This window comes from Papio anubis, chromosome 3 (genome assembly GCF_008728515.1).
Source record: "Papio anubis isolate 15944 chromosome 3, Panubis1.0, whole genome shotgun sequence".
NCBI lineage: Eukaryota > Metazoa > Chordata > Mammalia > Primates > Cercopithecidae > Papio > Papio anubis.
The window spans coordinates 160012158-160037547 of NC_044978.1; the positions used below are offsets into that span (position 1 = coordinate 160012158).

The following is a 25390-nucleotide window of genomic DNA, read 5'->3' on the forward strand; positions in this document are numbered from 1 at the left end:
TTTACAGGAGGACCAAAATTCCCCCATCTGAGGACCAGAATTCTCCAGTCTAGTGTACTACACTATTACATTGCCTCTTTAAAAAAAGCTAAAGCATATTCTCCTAAAGAAAAAAGTCAAAGATGGGCATATCTGTATGCACGTGAACCAGATCATTTAAAACTCACTCTCTTCCTAATATTTAGCCATTTTCTGAGTAGATAATAGTCATGGGTGTGTGCTTTTCCTGTCAATTAATGTACATTCGGAAACAAAGAATGGCAAACCATAGGATTATAACTGCATCACCTTCAAAAGCAATAAAATGGGGTTTATTAAGAATCAATCGTGGAATAAATTATTATTCAGCTCTTAGGAAATCAACAAGCATTTTTCCTAATATATACTGCCAAAATAAAAGATTCATAAAATACATTTGGGTAAAAATAAAATTCCAGGCAATCAATAAGAGTATCAATCTACTGATTTAGTTTTAGTGAAGTGATCAGCATCTTAAATTTGAAACTAAAATCAAAGGACAATAGCTTTCGGACTTTTTCCCCCACATACTTTTTCCTCCATATTACAGAAATGGTAGGTCTTTAGGAAGTAATATAAAATAAGACCCTTCACTTATAATAAAGCCCAAAATAAGGCTGATGCCTTGCATAATGTCTGCAGTTTAGAATGAATGCCTACTACCTACTTTTAATCTCTCTCAGGGGCTCTGCCCCAGAAGTATACCTTGTGAAACCAAGCTTCAGCAAAAGTGAATGTGGTTTTGACTCCTCATTCTCTTGGGTGTCTTCCTTGCATAGTTACAAAGTAACAGAAGCTGGCAACAGGTCTTGGCAATGTCAAGTCTTCTAAGCAAGAGAAGGAAGGTTGAGAAGTGAAAAGGGATCAACTATAATTTTCTGACTTTCAGAGAGTCAAGCATAAAATATTGCTAGACGGAGACAACTGTATTCGACCTTCCCCAGTAGAGATGTTTAAAGAGAGAAATAAAATGGAGAGAAATGTAGAAAATCCCTGGGGTGTAAAAAGTTGCTTAAAACATCATTTAAGCAATTTTTGAATTCCTACTTAAAAACATTATCTTTTTCAAGTGTTCTCACACCCTACTCCACCCCTGGCTCTGAGTGAAGAGCAATTTATGAGACAAAACAATACATTATCTAGAGATAAATTTATAAACTGACATAAAAGAATTATCCAAGAAGCTACATTACCTCTTGAAGTTTATTACAGTATCTTTAGTTCTTATTGCATATATTATTACATGCCATTTACAAGTCAGGATTATATATATATTATAATATTATATATATAATGCTCAATTTAGCAGAAGTTGTGTTTATTGCTTCTCTCTTGAAAATCAGCAGCATGCGATGCAATATTTGGTGCAGAGTTATTGTTTCAAAAAGTGAGAAACTACTTAGGTTTAACTGAAGAGGGAACATGATCTTTATTGGCTTATATGCAAAGTTTCATTTTGGTTTTATGCAGAGTTTGCATAGTTCATGATTTGTTTCTAATGAAAAACTAGATGTGTTGTCAGTGACTGTGAAGAAGATCAGGTGACAGTAGCAAACAGAAAAATTTGAAGAAGAGGCATTACTTTTAAAGTAGAAAGGTCAGCAAGAACTGCCTGAAACAAAAAATAAAAAGAATTATTAATGGCAAAGCGAAGTCTATGAGATAAGGTAAACATAATTACTATGTAATTTTGACACTAAGCTCGTCTTTGGATTTGTCCTAAATCTTAGTACTAAAGCTACAACTTTCCTTCTCTTTTCAGAATATCTTAATGGTAGTACATGTGCAAAATGCTAAAACGTGCTGCAGAAAATAACCTGGATGTTAGCCTCGGTCTTCTTCAAATATACAAGGTAGCAAGAGTTTATAACAGGTTTAACATTTCAACTTGCTTCTATAAATAAGCGTACATTATGATTCCTAGTCCTGTTATTCTAGTGTAAGGACTGACTGACTGCAGGAAGTCATTTTGAGATGGAACTAATGTTTATTCAGTTGCAAGATGCATAAACATCCTCTTCCCTTTAAACAAAAATGCAGGCAGCTATTTTAAGGAAAAATTTATATTTCTGTGAAAGATAACAAATAGAATAATACAGTAAGCACTATTTAATTGAACCATATTTCAGGTATAAATTATATCACTGACAAGAAATCAGCTTTAAATAATTAACTCACAATTTTAAATAACCAAAAAAGCCCATGTATCTTCACTATATCACCCAAATACATGTTCTTTAACTCTCTCAAGTAGTTTTCCTTCTGTGAAAATAATGCATCGACATGAACAATAAAAAAATGCAACATAAACCCCAATTGTTTCTACTAAAATTACCAGGTATCTGGTTTCCCATATGGTTATAATGGTTTCCTATAATAATCTTGTTTATTACTCCTTCATAAGAAGACTTTTCTCAAGTAATTAAAGAAATTTGAATCCTTAAGTATTATTAGCTCATAACTTAACAGGTTTTACCCGAGTTAAAAAATCTGGCTGCAAGTAATGCGTGTCCTATGCATCAGACACTAAAATGACAGCCTGGCAATCCCTCAGAAACTATTTCCATCCCATCTGAGTGAAACTTATCCTTACTTCAGCTGCAGCCAGTGATGTCACCTCCATCAGGTTCACTGCTCGGAAAGCAAACACGGCAGCTGCCAGCACTGGAAAAGAATGCACACTATTTCAACTGTTCGCCTACTCATCAGCCCAGCACGGTTACTGCTATGCTATGCCCAAAACCCACTGCATGGAAATTCAGAACTAGTGCTTTACACAACCAACCACATCCCCGCATTCTGAGTTAAGGTCTTATGATGAACAGAAATTGTCTGCTCTAAAGAACAGTGACTGATGGCCAGACAAACTGAACACCACAGTTTTGAGAAAAAGAAAAATTCAGTGTTCTTTAAAAAGGCCACTTTAAAAGTTATTTCTTTCAAATCTACAACTTAAACCGTTTTAAAATGGCATGAAGATCTAATGAGTTTTTTTTTTTTTTTTTTTTTTTTTTTTTTTTTTAATAGAGATAAGGTCTTACTATGTTGCCTAGGCTGGTCTTGAATTCCTGGGCTCAAGTGATCATCCTGCCTCACCCTCCCAAAGTGCTGGGATTACAGGGGTGAGCCACTATGCCTGGCCTAATGACTGTCTTACAGATTAAGGTTTATTTTGGTGCAGGTATTTCTTCCTAATGTAGTAGAGAGGCTTCTGAAACGTTATATGGAGGCTGAATTTTTAAATAGATTATGTTTCATATGTACCAAGGAAGTGTCCTGATAGAAATGTGGCTTTAAAGCCTTTTCTTAAAAAATATTTTTATAATTTTTCGTTAAATTTTTATACACAACACTGAATTTCTTAAGAGTTTCACAAATGGATATATCTGTATGGAGGGCTGCTGTGGGATTGATATTGACATTTAATTTAATGTTGGCTACAGGAAAAAAGAAGTGAAACTTCAAAAAAATCCAAACATTACAAGACAACTTAAAGATCAATAATATACATTAAGTAGAAAACAACACTGGAGGCCAGGCATGGTGGTGCACACCTGTAGTACCAGCTAACTGGGAAGCTGAGGCAGGAGAAGTGTCTTGAGCTCAGGAGTTTCACAGCCTGGGCAACATGGCAAAAACCTGTCTCTTAAAAAAAAATTTAAAATAACATTTGGATTATTGTTTCCATTAAACATATGCATATGGAAAAAGAGCAACGCTAACATGCAAAACTTATATAACCTACCATAAAACTCCATGTGAGGGAGTGAGTCATAAACAATAGAAGGACCCATTTAAAAGGCAGGTGACCCTGACAAGGAGATGGTACTGCTTGGAGTTAACTCTTGACTTACCTCCTTTTCTCTCCATCACCAGTGATGGTAGTGGATTCTCTACCCAACAAGTCATTGAAGTTTAGGAAATTAATGGTAAGAAATATTCAAAATACTGGGCACAGTGACTCATGCCTGCAATCCCAGTGCTTTGGGAGGCTGAGACAGGAGGATTGTGTGAGCCTAGGAGTTGAAGACCAGACTGGAAAACAAAGCAAGACCCTGGTCTCTACAAAAAATTTAAAAAATAAGCCAGGCATGGTGGTGCATGCCTATAGTCCCAGCTACTTGGGAGACTGAGGCAGAGGAATGCTTGACCCAGGAGTTCTAGGCTGTAGTGAGCTATGCTTGTGCCACTGCGCTCTAGCCTGGGTAACAGAGTGAGACCTTGTCTCAAAAAAACAAAAAACAGAAAACAAAAAAAATGAAAAAGAAATATTCAAAATTATTTGGAAGACTGGTTCCTAGGTATAGTGCATACCTAATGCAAACACATATATTTTTTAAAATACATTTTTACAAAGAGAATAAGTAATTCTCATACCAATTCTGTGAGTTAAATACTATTAATAGCCCATTTTACTAATACAGAGAGTGAAGCATAGTGAGTGGGGTGACACGTAGAAAACAGTAAAGCCAATACTCAACCTTGGCTCTGGAGTTGTGCATCTAACCACTATGTGAAGACACTATTGAGGCTGAAAGTAAGCAGCAACCACTCATCTCTGACATGATAATCTGTGTGCTTTCCTAAGAATCATTGGCTCTGCTGTCTATCAGAATGACTTTCCAGAGATGGCATGAAGGATGCTGCTACAGTGGTCCTGGTCATTGTGCCTGAGGAACAGAAGTCAGCAGCAAGGCCTCTTAATTTCCCCAGATAAAGGCCAAGTGCAACCAGTGACTGGGAAGCACAGGCACTTTTCTAAGGGACAAGAGATTTTGTACAGTCGAGCAAAAAAGCATTAGAACTCCTTAGAGAGAAAAATTCTGGAGAAAAAGATGGGAATGGTAAAATTTTAAAAAGTCAAGTCAGCTGCAGTTAGTGAATATGTAACAGGAGATACAAGAGATCTGCAACAAAGGATTTACTCCTTAACTGAAATGGAGAAAACATGAATACTTTAAATAGTCACTGAGTTTCATGTTTACAAGAATATCAAAGAAAACTATTTCTGTAGACCAGCAATTTTTTACAGCTTCCTAATATCTGGAATAATATTTTGTATAGTGCAGGCATTTTAGCCGTTAAAGAATATGATTACTACTTCCTTTTTTGTATATAATTGAACATAGTTGCTGAAAGCTTGACAGGCTGGCCAAATTTTCTGCTCCAGCAGGAAAGAGTTTTACATAGTGGAAAACTGTTTCTCCAAAGGTAGATAAGAAGGGGAAAAAGAGCAGTTCACTAATTGACCTCAGCATCCAAAATGCTTATGTGCTCATAACCTTTATTTATCTTGGTGTCACATCACAGAAGTTCCTTTCCATCTGCTTCATGTTTGGTTTGCCCAGCCCTTCCACAGGACAGGCTTGTTTGCCAAGGGAGGAAAGGTCTACACTTTGGGATATTTTCAACTGAAATTATGCTTCATATGAAATATAGAGGCTCTAGTATTTTCTTTTGGTCTTATTACTTTAATTCTAAGCAATTCTATCAAGAACATTAAGATAACTTTGCTTTAAACTGTTCTTCAAAAGGCTCTAATTAATTCACAATTAAAGCCAGTGACATTTATGAAAACATTTCTCAAGACTGCATAGTAACCCACTTGATCAGAAAAATGTGGTTCCAAAATACTCATACCAAAGGTATATGAAATAATCAAAACTAATTTGTATACATTTACATGAAATTATTTACCCTGTGGTTCTTTATCTGAATTCCATGGTAGGGGAGCTTCCTTCAGTCTAGTTCCATTTCTAGATGTTCCAGAATTCTTCCCTGTAGATTTTTTTAAAGCACTCAGGGAAAATGGGTGGAAGCAATAATGCAGACTACATTTCTACCTATTCTTCAGTAACCTTTTCATTAATTGTTGAGCTCACAGAAGAGTACCTGGCTTAGAGCAAATACAGTATTCAACATACATTTATTTCTCTGTTCCTTCAGTTTGCTAAGGGGTGATAAGGCACAGAATGAGAGAATTTAAATAGAAAGAGGGCTTGAAGGTTTTCTAATTCAACATTTCTTTCAAGGTATGAAACCTCTTGACCCTTCACATCACAGTTAAAGAACCCATTCTACTTTTTGAAAGTCCTAATTATTAAAAAGTATTTTCTTATACTGAGCCCTCCTTTTAAACATGCTTTAATGTCTCTTTAAAAATGATACTGAGTGCTATACACAGTACTCTTCAAATTTTCTGGTACACTCAGAGGACAGACATTTGGTTAAAAGTCTACAATTCTCTCACTTGAGAAATGACAGGAGAAAACAAGGCTACTTAGCTTGGAAAATAGAAGACTTTGGGGACAGGCAAAAATGTGAGAGTAGAGAGAACATGATAATTACCTTGGTTTAACAGGAGTACATTTTAACGAGCCATATTATCCAGAAATGAAATGGGCCACCAGGTAAGGCAGGGATTGCCCAATACTGAAGTGTCCCAACAGAGGATAAGAACAGCTCGTAAACAATGTTTAGAAAAAGTTATACTCAACAATCTTGAGGATTCCTTCTCTTGCTAGATTATATATGCTACTGCCATTCAGCCAAAAGAAATGAGGGCAGACCATTATTTCCTAACTCATATTTGTACAGGTTTTTTTAAAAATTGAGAGAGAAGAAAACTAGAAGTTGCTAAAAATATTAATCAGTGATATCTCTCATTATACCAGGGTAACTATCACCCAGGGACATATGCTACCCAGTATCTGTAACTATAGACTTCTCAGCATTCAAGAATATGTGAAGGCTGGGCGTGGAGGCTCACACCTGTAATCCCAGCACTCTGGGAGGCCAAGGCGGGTGGATCACTTGAGGTCAGGAGTTTCAGACCAACCTGGCCAACATGGTAAAACCCCGTCTCTACTAAAAATACAAAAATTACCTGAGTGTGGTGGCAGGCACCTGTAATCTCAGCTATTCAGGAGGTTGAGGAGGGAGACTCACTTTAACCCAGGAAGTAGAGGTTGCAGTGAGCCAACATTATGCCACTGTACCCCAGCTTGGGCGACAGAGTGAGAGTGTCTCAAAAAAAAACAACCAACCAAACAAAAAAAACCCAAATATGTTAATATGGTACCTAGAGAATCTTCCTATCATATTTTTCTTCAACTAAGCTTTATTTCCACAGCAGCCCAGAGAGGTGATTTTATAATGCTATCAATTTAAGGTATGGAAACATTCTGCCAACTTTTCTGATTCCTATCTATTGTGAAAACATTGTAATTATTATTTGAATATCCTGATAATCTCAATAATAAAATAATTGAGTCTATTGTGTACAAGGGAAGCAAAATAATATAATTAATTAGAAATATATGCCCTCTTTGTAATCATATAATTGCCTTGGGCATACATCTGTTGTAAGAACTGCTTAATTATTAAATAAAAGATAAATTTGTGACTTCCTGAAAAAAAAGATGAAATAGTTTTTGGCCTGAGAGAATAAAAGGGGAAACTCAGCCACCAGGGAGGAAGTCAGAGACTGTTAGCAAAAAGGAAAAGGTTTTAACTTCTTTTATAAACAGACACAGAAGAGCTGAGGTTTCAGCCATGCAGGGAGGCTTAGCCTCAGTTTGGATCTTAGGTGTTGAGATGGGGCAAAGAACAGACTGCTAAGGTAGCAGGGGAGTCCAGAGGAGAAGGGAAGTATATCTACACTCTGCTGCACAGACCTCATAGGTGCTGGGAGATAGTGAGACCTAGCTGGACTAAAAGGGGAGACGGAAAGGGAAGGGAAAATGAACTTTCCTGGGAGCTGGGAAGAAAGACTAGAAGTAGGCTGGTATTGTGCAGTTACATAAAAATATCAAGACTGCAGTTTTTGTTGGTACTTATCTTCAAAGCCAGATATATCTATTAATTGTTCATGCATTAGAAATGACAAATAAATTCTAGTTACAGGTGGTGAATGTTAGGAAGAAAAGGGACCTTATTATAGAAACAGCACGTGTTTTACAAACAAGCATTTACTCTTACCAGCAAGAATTTCCAGAGAGTTGTATCCTAGGATTCTATCCCATAAAAGCAAGAGCTGATCTGTAGCTAAGTATCCAGAGAAAGCTCGAACCATCCACTTAAATGATATACGAAGTCTATAAGCAAGGAAAAATAAAAATTAATTTACCACTGAAATTTTCTTATGAAAATGCAATATCAGAAGAACCCAACCAATTCTATTGTTAAGGTAACTCTTTCAAGAGTCTTAGAAATAACCTGGGCATTTAAAACTTAAGTACTTTCTTGAAAGCTGCAAAAGTGCAGTGATGAGAAACCATAAGTCCTCAAATTAGTGGTCTCAAAGTATTAAGAGGAAGAATTACACATGCTGGGTCCTCCTTTATTCTAGAAGTCAGCCTTTATAAAACCCACTTCTATATTCTGTTTTTTAGAGTGTATACTACTTAGCTATCAATGAGCTGACCTTCTGATAGTCTTAATTCCAGGCAATCCAAAATAATTTGAATTTTTATTCAAAATACTTGAAAGATTGTTCAATGCCTTCATATTTTCTCAATTTAATAAATTATTTTCTACATTTCAGTCAAATGGCTATATAAGATGAATAAAATAAAATAACAAGTATAAGGACAAAAATAGTTTTAAAGCTATGAGACATTAGAAACAGATTTCTGATTTCAAACTCTTCATTTCAGTTAGGAGGTTATAGAACTCTGAAAGATCAGCCAGAAAATTCAATTAAATTCTATTTCACTAAAAAAATTCAAGATGTATGAGATCTCACTACTTACAAGTAGGTTACGTTACAATAACAATTTATCTCTGAAATCAGGAAATGAACTCTTTGGCCCTGGTGCCTCAAGAGATCAACTAGTTCCTCACATTTCTGTATTATCTATTAGCATCTAATATCATTTGACTGTCCCTGACAGGTGCTAGCCAAACTGCTTGCTGGAATTATCATATTATGTCAATAAACATCTGTGCTATTCTCTTAAAGGACAGAAAAGGACCCAGAGGTTGCCTTGGTTGGTGTCACTGTATTAATTATCTTAAGACTGAAAAAGATCCTCAAGTTTCAGAAATTCCTCAATACTGTCTAACTATTGTTCTAATATAACAAAGTACATGTAGGCACTAGTATTGACTAATTAAGCTTTTTGGGTGGCCTTAGAATATCTCTTTATATATACAAAAGAAACTTTGGGCCACTGGAATTTTAATAACTTACAAAACACATTTGAATTTAAAGTCAAAATTATTAACTTCAGCTAGTTCATTTTACTCAAATTCTCATAGTGTCATATTTGAGGAATAGTGCCACACATCCCCACCCACCAATACAGAAATACCATAGCATAGCTTTTGAGAAATAAAGTTTATTGTGCTATAATTTATGTACAGTCGTCTCCCCATGGTTTCACTTTCTGTGGTTTCAGTTATCCATAGCCAACTGTGGTCACCAACAGTCCAAGAATATTAAATGAAAAATTCCAAAGATAATCCATAAATTTTAAATTGTGTGCTGTTCTGAGTAGCCCGGTGAAAGCTCACACGGTCCCACTCCAGACATGAATCATCACTTTGTCCAGTGTATCCATGCTGCACATGCTACCCACACGTTAGTCACTTAGAAGCTGCATTGGTTATCAGGTTGACTGTCCTGGTATCACAGCGCCTGTGTTCAAGTAACCCTTATTATTATTATTTTTTACTTAATAATGGCCCCAAAGAGTAAGAGTAGTGATGCTTGCATATTGTTATAATTGCTCTATTTTATTATTAGTTATTGTAAATCTCTTGCTGTGCCTAATTATAAACTGAACTTTATCATAGTTATGTATATATAGGGAAAAACATCATGGTGTATATATAGGGCTCAGTACTATCCACAGTTTCAGGCATCCACTGGGGGTCTTGAAATGTATCTCCCACAGATAAGGGGAAACTACAGTATAGTAGAAATTACCCTTATTAGTGTACAGTTCAATATGTTTTGTATGAAGAACCAGATGAAAATTGTAGAACTGAAAAACCACACAAAAACATCTCACTAGATGGGATCTAATAGTAAAACGAAAATGATGGAGGAAAGAGACAGAGAATTTGACTATAGATCAGTAGAAAATGTTCAATCTACACCATACAGAAAAAGAATTAAGAAAAAGTGAAGTGCTGTGTGTGGTGATGGCTGTAATCCCAGTGCTTTGGGAGACTGAGGCAGGAGGAATACTTAAAGCCAGGAGTTTGAGACCAGCCTGAGCAACAAAGCAAGAACCTGTCTCTATGGAAAAAAAAAATAGACCTGCAAGGACTTGTGAGAAAATAATAAACTTAATTTTTCTTCATCTTCTTTTTTTCTTTTATATCAAAAGTTTCAACATTTGTGTCACTGGAATCCCAGAAGAAAAGAAGAATGAGTATGGTGCACAAAAAAATATTTAAAGGAATAATGGGTCAAAACTTCCAAATTTGTCAAAAGACATAAACTTATAAATTTAAGCTTAGCAAACTCCCAAAAGGATAAATCCAAAGAAATCTATGCCTAGATATAGAATAATCAAAGTGGTGACAACTGAAAACAAAAATCTTGATAGTAGCCAGAGAAAAATAAGGACTGATATCATTTCTTCCTGAAGTGCTTGGTAGATTTTGCCAGTGAAGCCATCTAGGCCTGAAATTTATTTGAAGGTAGAATGTGATTAATTAAAGAAGTATATTGGCTAGGTGCAGTGGCTCACGCCTATAATCCCAGCACTTTGGGAGGCCAAGGCAGGCAGATTGCCTGAGGTCAGGAGTCCAAGACCAGTCTGGCCAACATGGTGAAACCCCATCTCTACTAGAAATACAAAAAAAAAAATTAGCCACGCATGGTGGCATGCACCTATAATCCCAGCTACTTGGGAGGCTGAGGCAGGGGAATTGCTTGAACCAGGGAGGTGAGGTTGCAGTGAGCCGAGATCGCGTCACTGCACTCCAGCCTGGGCGACAGAGCAAGACTCCATCTCAAGAAAAAAAAAAAAAGAAAAGAAGAAGTATATTGTAAACCTCATGGCATCCATCAAAAACATACTTTAAAAAGTATAAAAATCTAATAGTGGAGATAAAATGGAATAAAAAAATGTTCAATTCAAAAGTAGGCAGAGAATGAGAAAAAAGGAATAAAGAGAACATGGAACAACTAAAAAAATTTAGAAAGATAGTTGATTTCAATTCAATAATATCAATTATATTAAATATAAATGGTATAAACATACCAATTAAGAAACAGACTGCCACATAGGAAGACCCAACTATACTTTCAACAAGAAACCCACTTAAAAAAAGATATTGATAATATGTTAAGTAAAAGAACAGAAAAGAATGTATCATGCAATTATAATTTTTAAAAAGCTGGAATGGTTATATTAATATCAGACATAGTAGATTTATTACTAGGAATAAAACAGGACATTATATAATAATAAAGTGATCAATTCTCCTAAAATCAAAGCATCAAAATACATGAAGAAAAAAACAAATACAGCACTAAAGGAAGACAGAGACAAAATCCACAATTATAATTAGAGCCTTTCACATTCCTCTTTCGATAATCAATAGAAAAAGTAGACAGAAAATTAGTAAGTGTATACAAGGTTTGAACATCATTATTAACAAACTTGATTTCCTTGACATTTATATGACATTCTGCCCAATACTTGCAGAATACAAAGTTTTTTCAGGTGCACATGGACCAAGACAGATCATGTTCTGGATCCAAAAACAAACTTCAACACATTTAAAACAACTGAAATCATATGAAGCATGTTGTCTAACTGCAACAGAATTAAAACAGAAATAAACGAAGAAAGATATCTTTCCAAATATTTAGAAATTAAACAACATACTTTTACATAACCCATATTCAAAGAGGAAACCACAGGAGAAATTACAAAACATTTCTAATTAAATAAAAATGAAAATATAACATATCAAAATTTGTTGGGTGGAGGTAAAGAGGTAATTTGAGGGAAATCTGTAACATTAATGCTTATATTAGAAAAAAAAGAAAGGTCCCCAAATCAATGATCTAACTTCCACCTTAAACAAGCAGAAAGACAAGAGCAAAATAAATCTAATGCAAGCAAAAAGAAGAAAATAATAAATATGAGTAGAAATAAATTGAAGCAGAAAAACAACAGAGAAAAAGAATCAATGGAACAAAAAACTGATTCTTTCAAAGACGAATAAAATTGATAAACCTGTAGCCAGAATAATCAAGAAAAAATGGGAGATTACAATTACTAATATCAGGAATGACAAAAATGATGTCACTGCTAACCCTAGAAATATTAAAAAGGCTAAGCATAGAGAATAGTATGAATAACTTTGTTTATAAATATGATAACCTAGTAAAAGACATAAACTACTGAAGCTTATTCAAAAAGAAATAGATAACCCAAGTAGTCCTGTATCTATTAAAGAAATTAAATTCAAAGTTAAAAAGCTTCCAAGAGCTTCAGTTTTTTAAAAAATGATTTCTACCTTGACAATTAGAATTTTTACAATTTTCCTACATAGGAATTTTAATGTTTATCATGTCATTGAAATAAATTTATTTCTTTTAATAAGTAAAGTATATAAATAGGCTAGAAAAAATACCATTTTAGTTTCTAGTAATGAACTAAATGTCTTCATCCTAGTAAAGAAAACCCTACTTATACTCCAATGTTCATTTCACAATAGCATAAAGAAGTCAATTTACTACAAGTTTAAGAATGAAAGTCTTATGCTCATATAAAATACTTCTGAATCATGAATAGAATTTTATTTTTTAATGGCTACAAAGGAAAGGGTATCCGCTCAGTATTATCAATGGATGATATGAGGTATTATTTTATAAAGGCCATCTCTAAGATGGCTGAAATTCAATGGTACTTTATAAAAACGAGATTATATACCTATCTATCTCTATTTCCATCTTGATTGCTATCTCCATCTTTATAATCATTCAATCTTTAAACAACTCTGCAAGGTACTAATTCTCTTGATTTTTAAGATAAATAAACTGAATTATCTTAACATAAAGAAATTGAGGCTTTGATAAATTAAAAAACTTCACCAGGATTACAAAGCTTAACAGAAATGGAATTTGAATCTGGATTAAATTTCCACCCACTCAGCTATCTATTTGCTATGGATTCAAGAGTGGAGAAGACAAATACTATACTATTCTATTTCCCACTAACTTCTTTTGTGGCCTCAAGGAGTTAATACTTTTTTCAAATATACCCTCTTTAATAGGAGAAAATAGCTGCACAGATAAGACAGGAAGAAAACATTGATAAATCATTTGGAAATTTCTCTTGCTTTAGACACTGTTATTTTAAAAGAGAGAGAGAGAAAACCAATAATCTTGAAGTCCAGAGATACTATACATATTCACTTATAACTCATACTGCGACCAATGAACAAAATTCAAATTTTAGGAAGGAGAAATCACAGTGTACAACCATTAATAGGTACCTGATTTGCTTTCCTTTAACAAAAGACAGCCAACTTGAACTTCTATAGTTTTCATAGGTAATTCTCTGATAACTGTGGCCTATACTGACTTAAGTTTGGTATGATCACATTTTTCAGGTATTATTTGTTTCCACAAATGTTTGCTTCAGTTTTGGCTGACACCTTTCATTATGAATAGAAATTGGTTTATTTTGGTGACTCTTGTACCAGACACAAAAATCCTAGTAAAGAAGACTTTGTTAGGATTTTGGTAATTCTTTCAAGAATTTTTGGCACAATGTCATTATAATTTACTACTTGATAATTATAGTTTTATTAGGAAAATTGTTAGCTTAATTTCTCTGAAAAATTACATCTTTGCAAGTGCTCTACAATGAAGAAAAAAGAGCTTTCTGTGAAACTATCTATTCTTCAATTAGGAGAGAAAAGTACTCACGGTTGAGCCCCAATTTCTCGTAGATGATAAAAGAGTTGGGGAAGGTAAGTTTGAAGAAGAGTTTCAAACAGCAGACAGAGTGACACAATACCCTGGATATAATAATGAATCATAAGAGAAATAGATATTTTAATATTTAAAAATTAACTATGCCAACAAATTATTCAAATGGAAAATGAGAAAGACTATCAACATAAATATTCTTTATACTGTTTAAGAGTCAAAAACAGGAAATGTATTAATGGCTCTCTAACATTGTGTTTAAACATAAACTTTATTTCTCTTTATTTATACTCACACATACAGATATGCTAAGGACCCTCCCTTTTCACACAATATGCTCCCCACATAAACCAGTATGTAATATGTGGAGAGTCCAAGGAAAACATCACCTTACAGAAAACTTGCCACTTTGCAAGCCACGTATTATTACTTAACCTCAGCAAAATTACTTTTTATCTGAATGCATTCCAGTTTCCAGTTATTTCCCTAGTGCTATATAGCCACCTTCATTCTCCCTCCATATGTCCCTTCCCCTCCAGCCTCACTCACTAGGGAAAACATCGCCTGCTTTTCTCACTCTTTCTTTGAAATCTACCCCCAGGAAAAGACTAGCAGCTAGCTGCTTGAAATTTGCATCAGGAAATTATTGAACAAGAATGTTTGATTACTTAGTATACACATATTTTTTTTAAACTAAAATCTATTGTTTTTAAAAGGGCATTATTTGTGAAGTACAAAACTTAATCAATTTAAGCAGATGGTTTTTCAAGTACATTTATTATTTGGCAACTCTGAATAAAGTCTTTCTTGCAGCTTAGCATTCCTCAGAGTTGATCTTTGTAAGGAATTTTTAAACCTCTTTTTGCATTTCTAAAGAAAAAAAGACTGTCATGGTTCCAAATAATTCAGTCTGGCTGCAAGCCGAAAAAGGAGGTGACTGCCTGTAAGTTTTCACTCCACTGAATCAAAAAAAAAAGGAGAGGGGCAGGACTGACTCAATCAATTCACTGAAAAAGGATACCCAGGGCCACCAGCACAGAGATAAAGAAGAAATACCCAGAGTTGCCCAGTGCCAGGCTTCAGTGCTCTGCACAGGGAGAACACCATGGGTATGTACTATGCAGCCAGTTTTTTTAAACTCTGAAGCATAAAATGGCATTGAATATGAGAGTAAAAATACGATACTTAGAATGAGTATTAGAAAAGAATTACTGATCTTAATTATTGGTCATATTTCTGATTATTCCAGATTAAATATTAAGGTAAGATAAGAACAAAATCAAGTTCTCTTAGAGATAAGAAACCCAAGATAACTGGTGTTGCTTCATTTGTTTATCTGTGACATCCTGGAATTCTGTGATTTGCCAACTTTCACTAGCAATGTATGAGAGCAAAACTGGAGATGGAGGAAGGTGAAATAGGAATACATAACCTTAGAATGGGGGGATAAAGAACAGCTATTTAATTTAATAGCAATAATACAGTTGCCTCTTTGGGGAAATTTAGTAGCCCTGACATATATTCCAATTGAATGTTTCACCTGGAGTAGCAGTCATGTTACCCACAGCAGGTCCAAAGGGGGAAAAAAAGCATAACTGAAATAAAATAAATACTGCTCTTAGTCAGGTTTATGGGAAAGGAAAAAAAAAGATATGATAAAGGAACAGCCAAAATAAAACAGATTAAAATGTTCAACTCCTATATATATGCTTTTCCTTGATTCTTATGGTTGTAGGCCAAAGGATTATTTTATTGAATACAAAGAAAATATGTACTTTTATAACTGATAATTAGCCAAATATGAAATTGGCAAACAAGTGACAATTCAACGTTTGATTTTCATTAACAAAGAAGAATGATGATAATAATTATAACAACAACAGCCATTTATTTACAGAACACCTGCTAGGAGCCAAGCACTAACTACCCTGGGTGCTTTGTAGACTTTTCTACAGCACTAGGGATAATATATTATTTATTTCATCTCGTAGATAAGAGATCAGAAAAGAAGGTAGGCATCTTTGTTAAGAATAATAATACAGACATTCTAATTCTTGTAATATGTAAAAAAAAAAAATCATTTAAATGTAGTTGACAAGAGACTTTTTCCATTTAAATTATTACCAAAATAGTTAAATATCAATTTCATCTTGTCATTTTTGCAATAAAAACACACTGGTTGACATCACAAATTAAAATGTGTTGCATTAGAATCTGAGTAGACGACTTTTTCTTAACGGAAAGAAAGAACAGATTACAGTCCAACCTAACTTGATCCAGTTTTTCTTATGAACTTACAGAAGGATGAGAAGAGATGGAATGAAGTCTGAAGAAAAAACGCACGTACATCTCACGGAATATCTGATACAATTTGGAAGGTTCATGGTATAGAAAACAAAGTGGTGCAACTGAAAGAAAAAAATAATTTATAATACTGCAGAACTACTAAAATTTTAAGATAAATTTATAAAATATGACATTATAAATCACTATTTTATAGTAATCATATACACTCATAGACAAGTTTAAAATCATACTACTTTTTTTCATTTTGAGAGGCGAATATATGCACATATAAAGTTCAAACAGCCATTAAATATTATAAAGAAAGGAGTATATTACAAACTATTATAATCCCAATTTAACAGATGGCTAAGAATGACATTATGGAATTATACAGAAATATGAAAAATTCCACATAACTTATAAAAACTACATAAATCAAATCTCTCCTTTTTTAAATTGAAGTAATAAGAAAGTAACAACCAGGCAGCTTATGTTCACTTTCTCTCACAAAGGATTCAGGCCACATTTCAAAATTTTTAATTTTGGAAGTCAGGTAAGTAAAATAGATGATTTGTGACTTTTAGAATCATGGTCTTCAATTAATTCAATTTGAAAATAAAGATTTTTGAGTAATAGCTGTACACTACTGGTCTTTATCGCTACATCCCCATATATATTCATCAACTGAAAACAATCTGTAGGCAGAAAGGATTTATTTCTCTAATGAATGTTGAATTGATTGCCCCCAGTCTGTAGCAATTAAGCACAGCTGGGTCAACACAACCAGCCATCCCACAGCTGAATGTCAGAAAGTCCTAATCTTCTATTGGAGACCTACCTGAGCATGTGATTATTCTACACTGACAAAGGTGGTCATGCTTTCCATCTTTTCAAGCCTCAAGTATTTTAGGCAGCATAGAAACAAATTTATAATGTGGATAGGTACAACTGCATTACTGAAATATTAATTTTAATAAAAAATGCCTTACAGGGTAATTTCAAACAATATATATTGGACAAGTAAGAATTTCTGGGGCTCTGTAACCTGTTGGTAATGCTCTGAGGGCAGTAAGCACTAAGTAAGCAAGGAAATCAGTGGGCCAGTTGAGCTCTCTTCTTTTTGACAAAGTAAAAGGAAAAATAGTAAAATATTTTAAATTCTTTCAAACACAAAAGTTCAATTTTCTGGGATAAAGGGCAATGCACAGTATTACTGATAAATAAGTCATTAAAAATTAGCATTGCAAGTGAGAATTTTTATTTTTTCTGAAGGCAAAAGAGAAATCACTTTTGGGGGTAAATATCTAAATTCATACAAAAATAAATACTTGTATATATATAGAAAAATGTATATACAATATATATTATATATAAAAATTTTAAAAAGACAGGTATGTCTATTTCAAGACAAATTTTAAAACTTATTTTATTATTAAATAAATTGCTACTTATAAAAATAGCCCAAATTAGGATATTTCATGTATTTACAAATAGTAACTCATGCTCTCATTGCAATAAGAACCTAAGAAACAACAGTGTGGTACAAATATATATGCTATTATTATAAATCTAAGATGAAGGTTTAGAACTTCTTTATTTTAAAAAAATGATGCAAATTTTTCCCTCCAATTTTTAAATATTGATATGTGAAAACCTATAACCTGAATCTGAAGATGTTATGGATTCAATAATTATTAATAAAAATTTCCAGTGAAGAAATGAAAAGAGAATCTTAAAATAAGCACTTTTATATGAATATACACAATATAAAAGAAATTTACAATTAGTTTTTATTCAAGATGCCACAGTTGTTTATGTTGAATTCCTTTATATAGCCATGAAATGGAAAAGCTTTAGTCCATTATAGATTATATGTAAAAAAGATTCTACATGACTTAATTTTTAATTTTAAACATCCTTCCCTATTTGGTTCTTCCATAAAAATAAATTTAGCTAATTATCTTTTAAACCAATTAAAGACTATACTGTAGGAATTTATGACACCATAATATACTATACACCTACAATAAAACTTCATTAATCTGCATAAATAGAAGAGCAGAAGGTATTTAAAATTACAGAAGAATTCTGAGTAAATTTTTAAATAAATTACTATCTTTTTGGTTTCCTTTTTAATGACAGCCTATCATTAAAGATCTGTATCAATGTTTAAAAGAGGTAAGTATTATAATTTTAAAGAAATATAGTAACTAAAACTGAAATGGCAAAGTACTAACTAGAGTTCCTTAGGGATGATTTGTGATTATTTTTGTATACTGGTTCTAAATAAGTGGTTGCTGGTAAAGTTTTTGTGGATGCTGAAAATAGTTTTCTAAAATAGTATAAATAAATTCTATATCAAACATTTTGCATCATTGTCAGCAAATGCTTTCCCCTTGGGTGTATAAACTGTAGCCTATTTAAATGATCATAAATGTGAATAGGCAGAGGCTGAGTCAATGATATATTTTAAACACCAGAAGATCTTTCTAAAATATTTAAACTTTCATGACATCAAGTATCCTCCAAATCATTCAAGTACAACTTCCAAAAATGATTTACTTGAAAAATTTTTGTAGTTGGAACTACTAAAGTAGAAAGATAAAAACGTGAACATTTTTATTATTAGATGTAAAAGTTTATATTATTAATCTTTTTTGGTTTTCTATTTTAAATTCCTCACATTTATAAGAGAAATATGCTGTGAGGTCACTATAACATTACGTATTATGTTATGAAATTGTGGTTGCCCAAGAGAATAAAGCTGAGTACCCTATAATTCAAGCCTGTCACTAACACCAAGTATAGCATAAAGTCCCTAGGTACTTTGACTCTTTTTCATTGAATGATAGTGTTATGTCATTCACCATGACCATCTGATGTTGAACACTGATGTTTACAAAGAAAAATGTTTACTGAAGATTCTTGGTACAAAGGCGAAACATTAATGTATTTCTGTTCATTCTAAAGGTAGGGGTAGAAATAAAGGGGACAACAATCTTTAATAAGTTTATATGTAACACTTAAAAACTTAAAAATTAAGTGGCATTAAGGTGTAGAGAGTTCTTGCTTTTGTTAATCTTCATAAGCTTCTTGCATTCCTCATTTAATGACACATGAGGCCTTGGAGGCACTCAGAGCTCTCAAGCCTGCACATGCATCTCCCACATGCACCTCAGGTAACTGAATGCTCTGATGTAATTGTTGCTGTGCATATCAGTAGCCTGGAGAAATCATGAGCTCAAACTCAGTGTTGTCCCTTCCTTAGCATTCTTTCTGACCTATTATTTTTTAAAAACTCTTAAGAGAATTACTTTAGGAATTTAAGCAATCTGATTTTACACCTACTAGAGCTAAATATTAACGTGTATCTCTAGTTTCCATTGGACTAAAAAATGGTAAACCACAGGACCATTTTCACAGTATACTCTAATTCTAATCTGTCAAGCAATCACCACCTAACCAATTACGGTGACCTCTTATTTTTAACATTTTTAAATTGGACATATAAAAATACTAAACTCAACATTTTATTTTATTTTTTAGATAGGGTCTCGCTATGTTGACCAGGCTGGGCTTGAACTCCTGGCCTCAAGTGATCCTCTCATCTAGGCCTCCCAAAATGCTGGGATTACAAGCATGAGCCAACACACCTGGCCTACTAAACTCAACATTTTAAAATGTTCATAATAACTTGTGGGTGATTTCCTTAACGTGTAATAAAAACAGTAATTTTAAAAAATTAAGCCCCTATGGGAAACCAGCATGTATTTCACTTTATTCTTTCCTTTATAGTCTTATTATAGTAAAATAATTATATCTGTCAGTCATTATTTTTTAAATTGACAGATAACACTGTATGTTTTTATGGTGTACATTATGATGTTTTTAAAGCCCAACTTACCATACATTGAAAATCCATGAAAAGGGATAACACCTAAAAAAAAAAAAAAGTATTTCTTTTTCAATAAGTAGTAGGCCTACTGATTATCAGGTAAGCTTTAAAGGATTAAAACTGAAACTATAAAGGTTTTCTATTTTTTGCTTCAACTTTGTCCATAAATGTCAGAAAGACTTAGTGATAGTAAACAATAAAAAAAATTTTTGATACCTTCGGAAAAGTAAACTAGAGGCTTTAAAACATATATCCAGTTAATATTCTATTGATAATATTGAGAAATCAAAACTGAATATATATGTGTATATATATGTGTATATGTATGTGTGTATATATACACATACGCATACGTACCCATACATATACATACACATACATATACATATACACACACACAAAACAACAGGGCAAAAACATAACAAGACAGATCACAGAATTAAGTTTAAGAACTAATTATAATGGTCTCAGAAAGTCAATAGATTATGTCCCTCCTGAAACAACTTCACTGTGTATATTAGAATCAAATATGCTAAAAGATAAGTGAGCTTTTCAAGGCACTTCTTGAAAACATTTGCTTTACAGAAAACACTATGGGTGTTAAGTAAACTAACTGAAAATTAATCATGGGATATGGCTTTAGAAGAAATATTGGCAGAAATATGATACAAATTCAGTATAATCTTTGGCAATAATTATACAGAAGTAAAGTACACATCCTTTTCAAAAAATACTCGAAGCCTAACTTGGTGTGCTAAACATCTTCTCACATTCCAAGTAAAAAATTTGAATTTGTACAGCTTAGTTCAAAACAGAAGTTTTGTAATATATACCACCATATAGCTAACACTACTAAATCAGGTTGCAAACACAGCACAGAAGAAAGCTGCTAAGTTACATTTTTGAAAAATAATATAGAAATGCTTTATTCAACTGACATGTTCATAGGCAAAAATTTTGTGCTGGCAGGGGCTTTAGAGGTCATACAGAGTGAGTTATAATAAATGATAGTTCAGTCGCAGTTTAAAACATGTCCAGCAATAGCCGAAGCATTAATTACCAATGCAACTCATTACAATTTTGAATGGGTTTAATTTGGAAGGAGCTATTTTCTCAGAGTGAGCCAAACTCTGGCTCCCTGAAATTTCTACTTATTATTCTTAGTTCTGACCACAAAGGTCACATGGAAGAAATCTAATTTATCTTCTATGTGAAAACGTTCAGAAATATTTGAAGACACTACTCTGTCTCCTGCCCCATCACCATCACGATTTCTTGCTCCAAGACTTTATGAGTTTCTTTAATTTTTCCTTAGATAAGGTGGTCTTGAACAGCTTCCCTATTTTATTTTCTTCTGAACAAGTTACAGTTCAGTGCAATCCTTAAAGTGAGGTGACTAAAATCTCTAATCATTTTTCCTCCCTATACACCCAACAGCTAAGACAGTGTACTTGGACAGTTGTTCCTGGACCTCAGTAAAGGGTTATATTTTTATCTCTATTACATTTCTTCTTTGGTGAACCACTCCAGTTAGAGATAATAATCCTGAATTCTTATTCGGTTATCTAATGCATTCTCTAGTTTTCTTGATTCTACAAAACTGAAAAATTTGATAAGTATACATGTCCTCATCAAAAGCAATATAAAAATGCTGAACATGACAGTGTGAAGACTAGAACTATCAGTAGAAACTCCTTTCATATTGATATCAATGCATTATCAGCACCCTATTGCGATAAGGGCATGGACTGGATGTCAGACAGACTTGGTTGTGTTCATCTGGTTCTGTCACTTAAGAGTGTTTGTGTGTGTGTGTATGTGTGTGTGTGTCTTTGCATAAGTCTCTTAACTTCTCTAAGCTTTAGTTTCCTCATCTGTAAATCAGAGATAACACTAGAACTCACGTAATATGATTAAATGAGATAACATTTGTAGCTTAGCCATTAATAAATAGCTTAGGGCCTACACTATTTACTTAAATCGCTTAGGCTATTATTTATTAATAAACAAATGTTAATTGTTGATGTTATCATTTACAAGTTAGTTCATACTTCTTTGTTGTTTCTAGAAGCAATTTTATCAAAAATAGTATGAGAAGCACCAAATTATTCTGAACTGGTACGCCAGGCCAACCATGTGCAGAATTTTGTGCAGCACTGCTTTAAGCTCACAAGTTAAAATTCTCAGGATCGACATTTTCTCTAGTCTTCTAGCACACAGATTCATGTTCTCCAACTTCTGCTGAATCTTATGTTGTGTATCAGTTTTCTTATTCCTCTCTATATGATTAGCCATCCCATTCTTTCAAAATTTCCTCCTTTTCAAGTGTTTAACACTTAATTGTAGACTTCACTTTCTCCTCACTAGGAGGCTGACGCCACTGACATGGACTCCTTCCTTTGTCTATTCTTCATATTTCATCTGTTTTCTCACTTACAGTCCAGAGGAGGATGTATACATTTTCTTTTTCACCCAACATCTTCATCTGTGCTCTAAATCTTGTTTCCTTGACTTTCACAGTGACTGGCAAGCAGCGGTCAGGTTTGCAGCTTGTTTATGTGTGGCCTGTCAGCTAAGAATGGCTTTTACATATTTTAAAGGATTATTTCAAAAACAACAAAGAATAATATGGGACACGGACTACTTGTGGCCAGCAAAACGTGACATATTTACCATCTGAGTGGTTAAAGGAAAAGTCTGCCAAACCCTGCTTTGGACTCCTGCCCCATCAACCGTCCCTTCCTCCTTGCTGCACGTGCATCATTCCACACGCATGTGCTGTGTCCCTGCGATGTGCCAGACACTGTTCTAAGAACTGTAGCTGCCATTTTATCAGGGACAAAACAACCATAATAAAAATAAGTGAATATATGTCAGATAGTAATAAGTGCTATGAAGAAAAATAATGGAGAGAAAGAGGACAAGGCCAGGCTAGGGCGGAGGAGGACTTACTGATAAAAGAGGCCTGAAGCTGTGGAGGTGAGAATCACCTGATAAGGGTGACCTGGAAGCCGTAGCTTCATGTGATGATTGTCATAAACAGGGTTACCTTTACTGAGGACAGCTGGTCTTCAGCTGGATAGTGGTGGGATCTGCTCTTTACTCCTCTAATGAAGCAGAGTAGAGGCAAGGGGTGGGTGTATCTTATCAAAGTAATCATATCCTTAGTCTTTCCTATTTCACTGCATCCTTTCAGCCAGGGATGTTACAAATATTCTTATACATAATAATAAGAAGAAATAAGAAAGAAGAAGAAAAAATAGGAAGTAAGGAAGAAGGAAGAAGTAGTAGTCAATTTTTTTCCCAGATCCTACTTTCCCATCAAACAAATCTCTAATCTCACTCATTTTCTTGAAGCCAGGCTTAATTTTTTTTAAAACTATCTATATTCACCTCCTCTACTTCCTTATTATGTATCTTCAAATGCTTGCAAATGGTTTCCCATCCCTACGGATGTAACTTCTGATTGCTAAATCCAGGGGTTTCCCTTCTTTGTATGTTGTACTTAATGGCCTCACACTCAAACTTGGGTCTACCATCGCATTGATGACACTAAGCACATCAGGCTTCTTGTCCCACAGAAAAACTTTTGCTGCTCAGTTTTTTGTGAGTGTTTGTTTTGTTTCTGGCAGTCCTCTCTTCTGTGAACTCCTTCGATATAGCTCCAAGACTCTGTATACTTGTTTTCTCTCTCGCTTTACCAGTATTCTCATTATCAACCCATAATACTGACTTTAAAAGCCCAGTATCCTCAGGCTCCTTCTGGTCTCTATTTTTGTAAATGACTCACCAACTCCCTAGTCATTCAGGGAAGAAACTTTTGAGTCATTTTTGCTCTCTTGTTCTCCCTTAGCCCTTATACCTAAATGTGATTATGTAACTCTCCTGTCCCTTTTGGATAACCACCACTTAACTCTTCAGTCTTCATTCCTCCTCTGTACCCCACAAGCACTGCTCTAATCTCTCCAAATTGATCACCACCCCTTCAGCCTCTGCGTGCAGGACAAGGGCTATAGGCAATGTTCTCCTCTACCTCTGGCCCTGTCCCTGCCCTGCTCCTTCACAACTTTAAACAACAATCTTCCTAGAAAGATCTCCCTGATAGCCTTGATCCCTCCCTCCCAAGCAATTCATTAATCAATCCTCATGTTTCAGTTGATTTGCCCTCATTGATTGAGGTACTACTCCGTCTCACTGTGCAATTCTGACTCCAGCACTTTCTACCTGTGTACGCTTAGGTATGTTACTTAACCTGCTTCCTCATCCATAACTGCTTTTAGACTAAGGCACAGTAGCTTGAGCTGAAGGCTCTGTGACCCCCCTCCGGCTGTACCCCTTACCCAGAGCCCATGTTTCTTCCAGACCACATCCCAGGTACCCAAGACTCTGAAATTCTGAGCCCAAAGGCTCCTAAGACAACTTCCAGGGCCTGCATGTTCTCTTTGGTGGGGTAGAGAAGAGAAGAGAAGGTATACACCTCCTGATAAATGTGTATACCTCGGGACAGGGAGGTGGCCAAAGGCTGGCTATTTGTGGAAGCTGTGAACAGAGGTTGGACCTACAGGCTTCTGTCCATGAAGCCTGTCCAAGGTGTGAAGTGGAGCCACAGATGAGAAGTGGGTGGGGATACCACAGGCTAGGGATGGATGAAGAGTCGGAAAATTCTGAATTCAAACCTCGCCTTCCAGATTGTTATCAAAGTATATGTATCAAGGAAAGAAAATAGAGTAGTCTTTATCAGTTTATGAGTCTAATTTATAACTTTTAAATATTTTGACTTATGGTAGGTGGGCCTCTATTTGTACTCCTGCTCTGGGCCCAGCAAAGGTTGGAAAGAAACTTGCCTTCATTAATCAAGTGGGAACAATACCAATGAGGTGGTGAGGATTAAATATTATTATATATGCAATATGATTAGCACAATGTTTGATACAAAATCAGTACTTAACTGTATTCCTTCCCCTATCTTACTGTCATTTAATCATTTTTTATTTTTTTCTCTCCCAGTAGAATAAATCCTTTGAGCATAGGAACTGTTTTTTATTCATGTATCTCTATATCCAGAGACCAAGCACAGTGCCCAGAATATAACAGGTACTCAATAAAGGCTTGCAGAATGAATATATGCATCTGTAGGGAGTCTACCACTATTATTTTCTAACCTTTTATTTCCTTCCCTACTGCCATGATCAGAATTCTGTCCCTAATAAGCTCTTACCTATGGTTCTGTAAGAGCCTCCTAATTGGTATCCTTTCCTCCAAACTCTCAGGTCTCTAACCAATTT

At 34.4% G+C, this 25390-nt stretch overlaps 1 protein-coding gene across 3 annotated transcripts in view; it reads right to left on the minus strand.

The window, feature by feature from the left end:
• Positions 1 to 289: 289 nt before the first annotated feature.
• Positions 290 to 25390, minus strand: part of TBC1D19 (TBC1 domain family member 19) — a 157976-nt gene continuing 132875 nt past the window's right edge. The window contains exons 17-23 of one of the 3 annotated variants that reach the window (XR_001902400.3): positions 20115 to 20147; positions 16223 to 16332; positions 15465 to 15519; positions 13922 to 14013; positions 7999 to 8114; positions 2612 to 2682; positions 290 to 1630 (exon numbers count right to left, since the gene is read on the minus strand). Coding sequence is in view for 2 of the 3 variants with exons in the window: in XM_017958626.3 (XP_017814115.1) it covers positions 1556 to 1630; positions 2612 to 2682; positions 7999 to 8114; positions 13922 to 14013; positions 16223 to 16332; positions 20115 to 20147 (497 nt within the window). In the remaining variant the exon portion in view is untranslated. The remainder of the gene's footprint in view (positions 1631 to 2611; positions 2683 to 7998; positions 8115 to 13921; positions 14014 to 15464; positions 15520 to 16222; positions 16333 to 20114; positions 20148 to 25390) is intronic. The other 2 variants (XM_017958626.3, XM_003898560.4) reach the window with 2 other exon arrangements.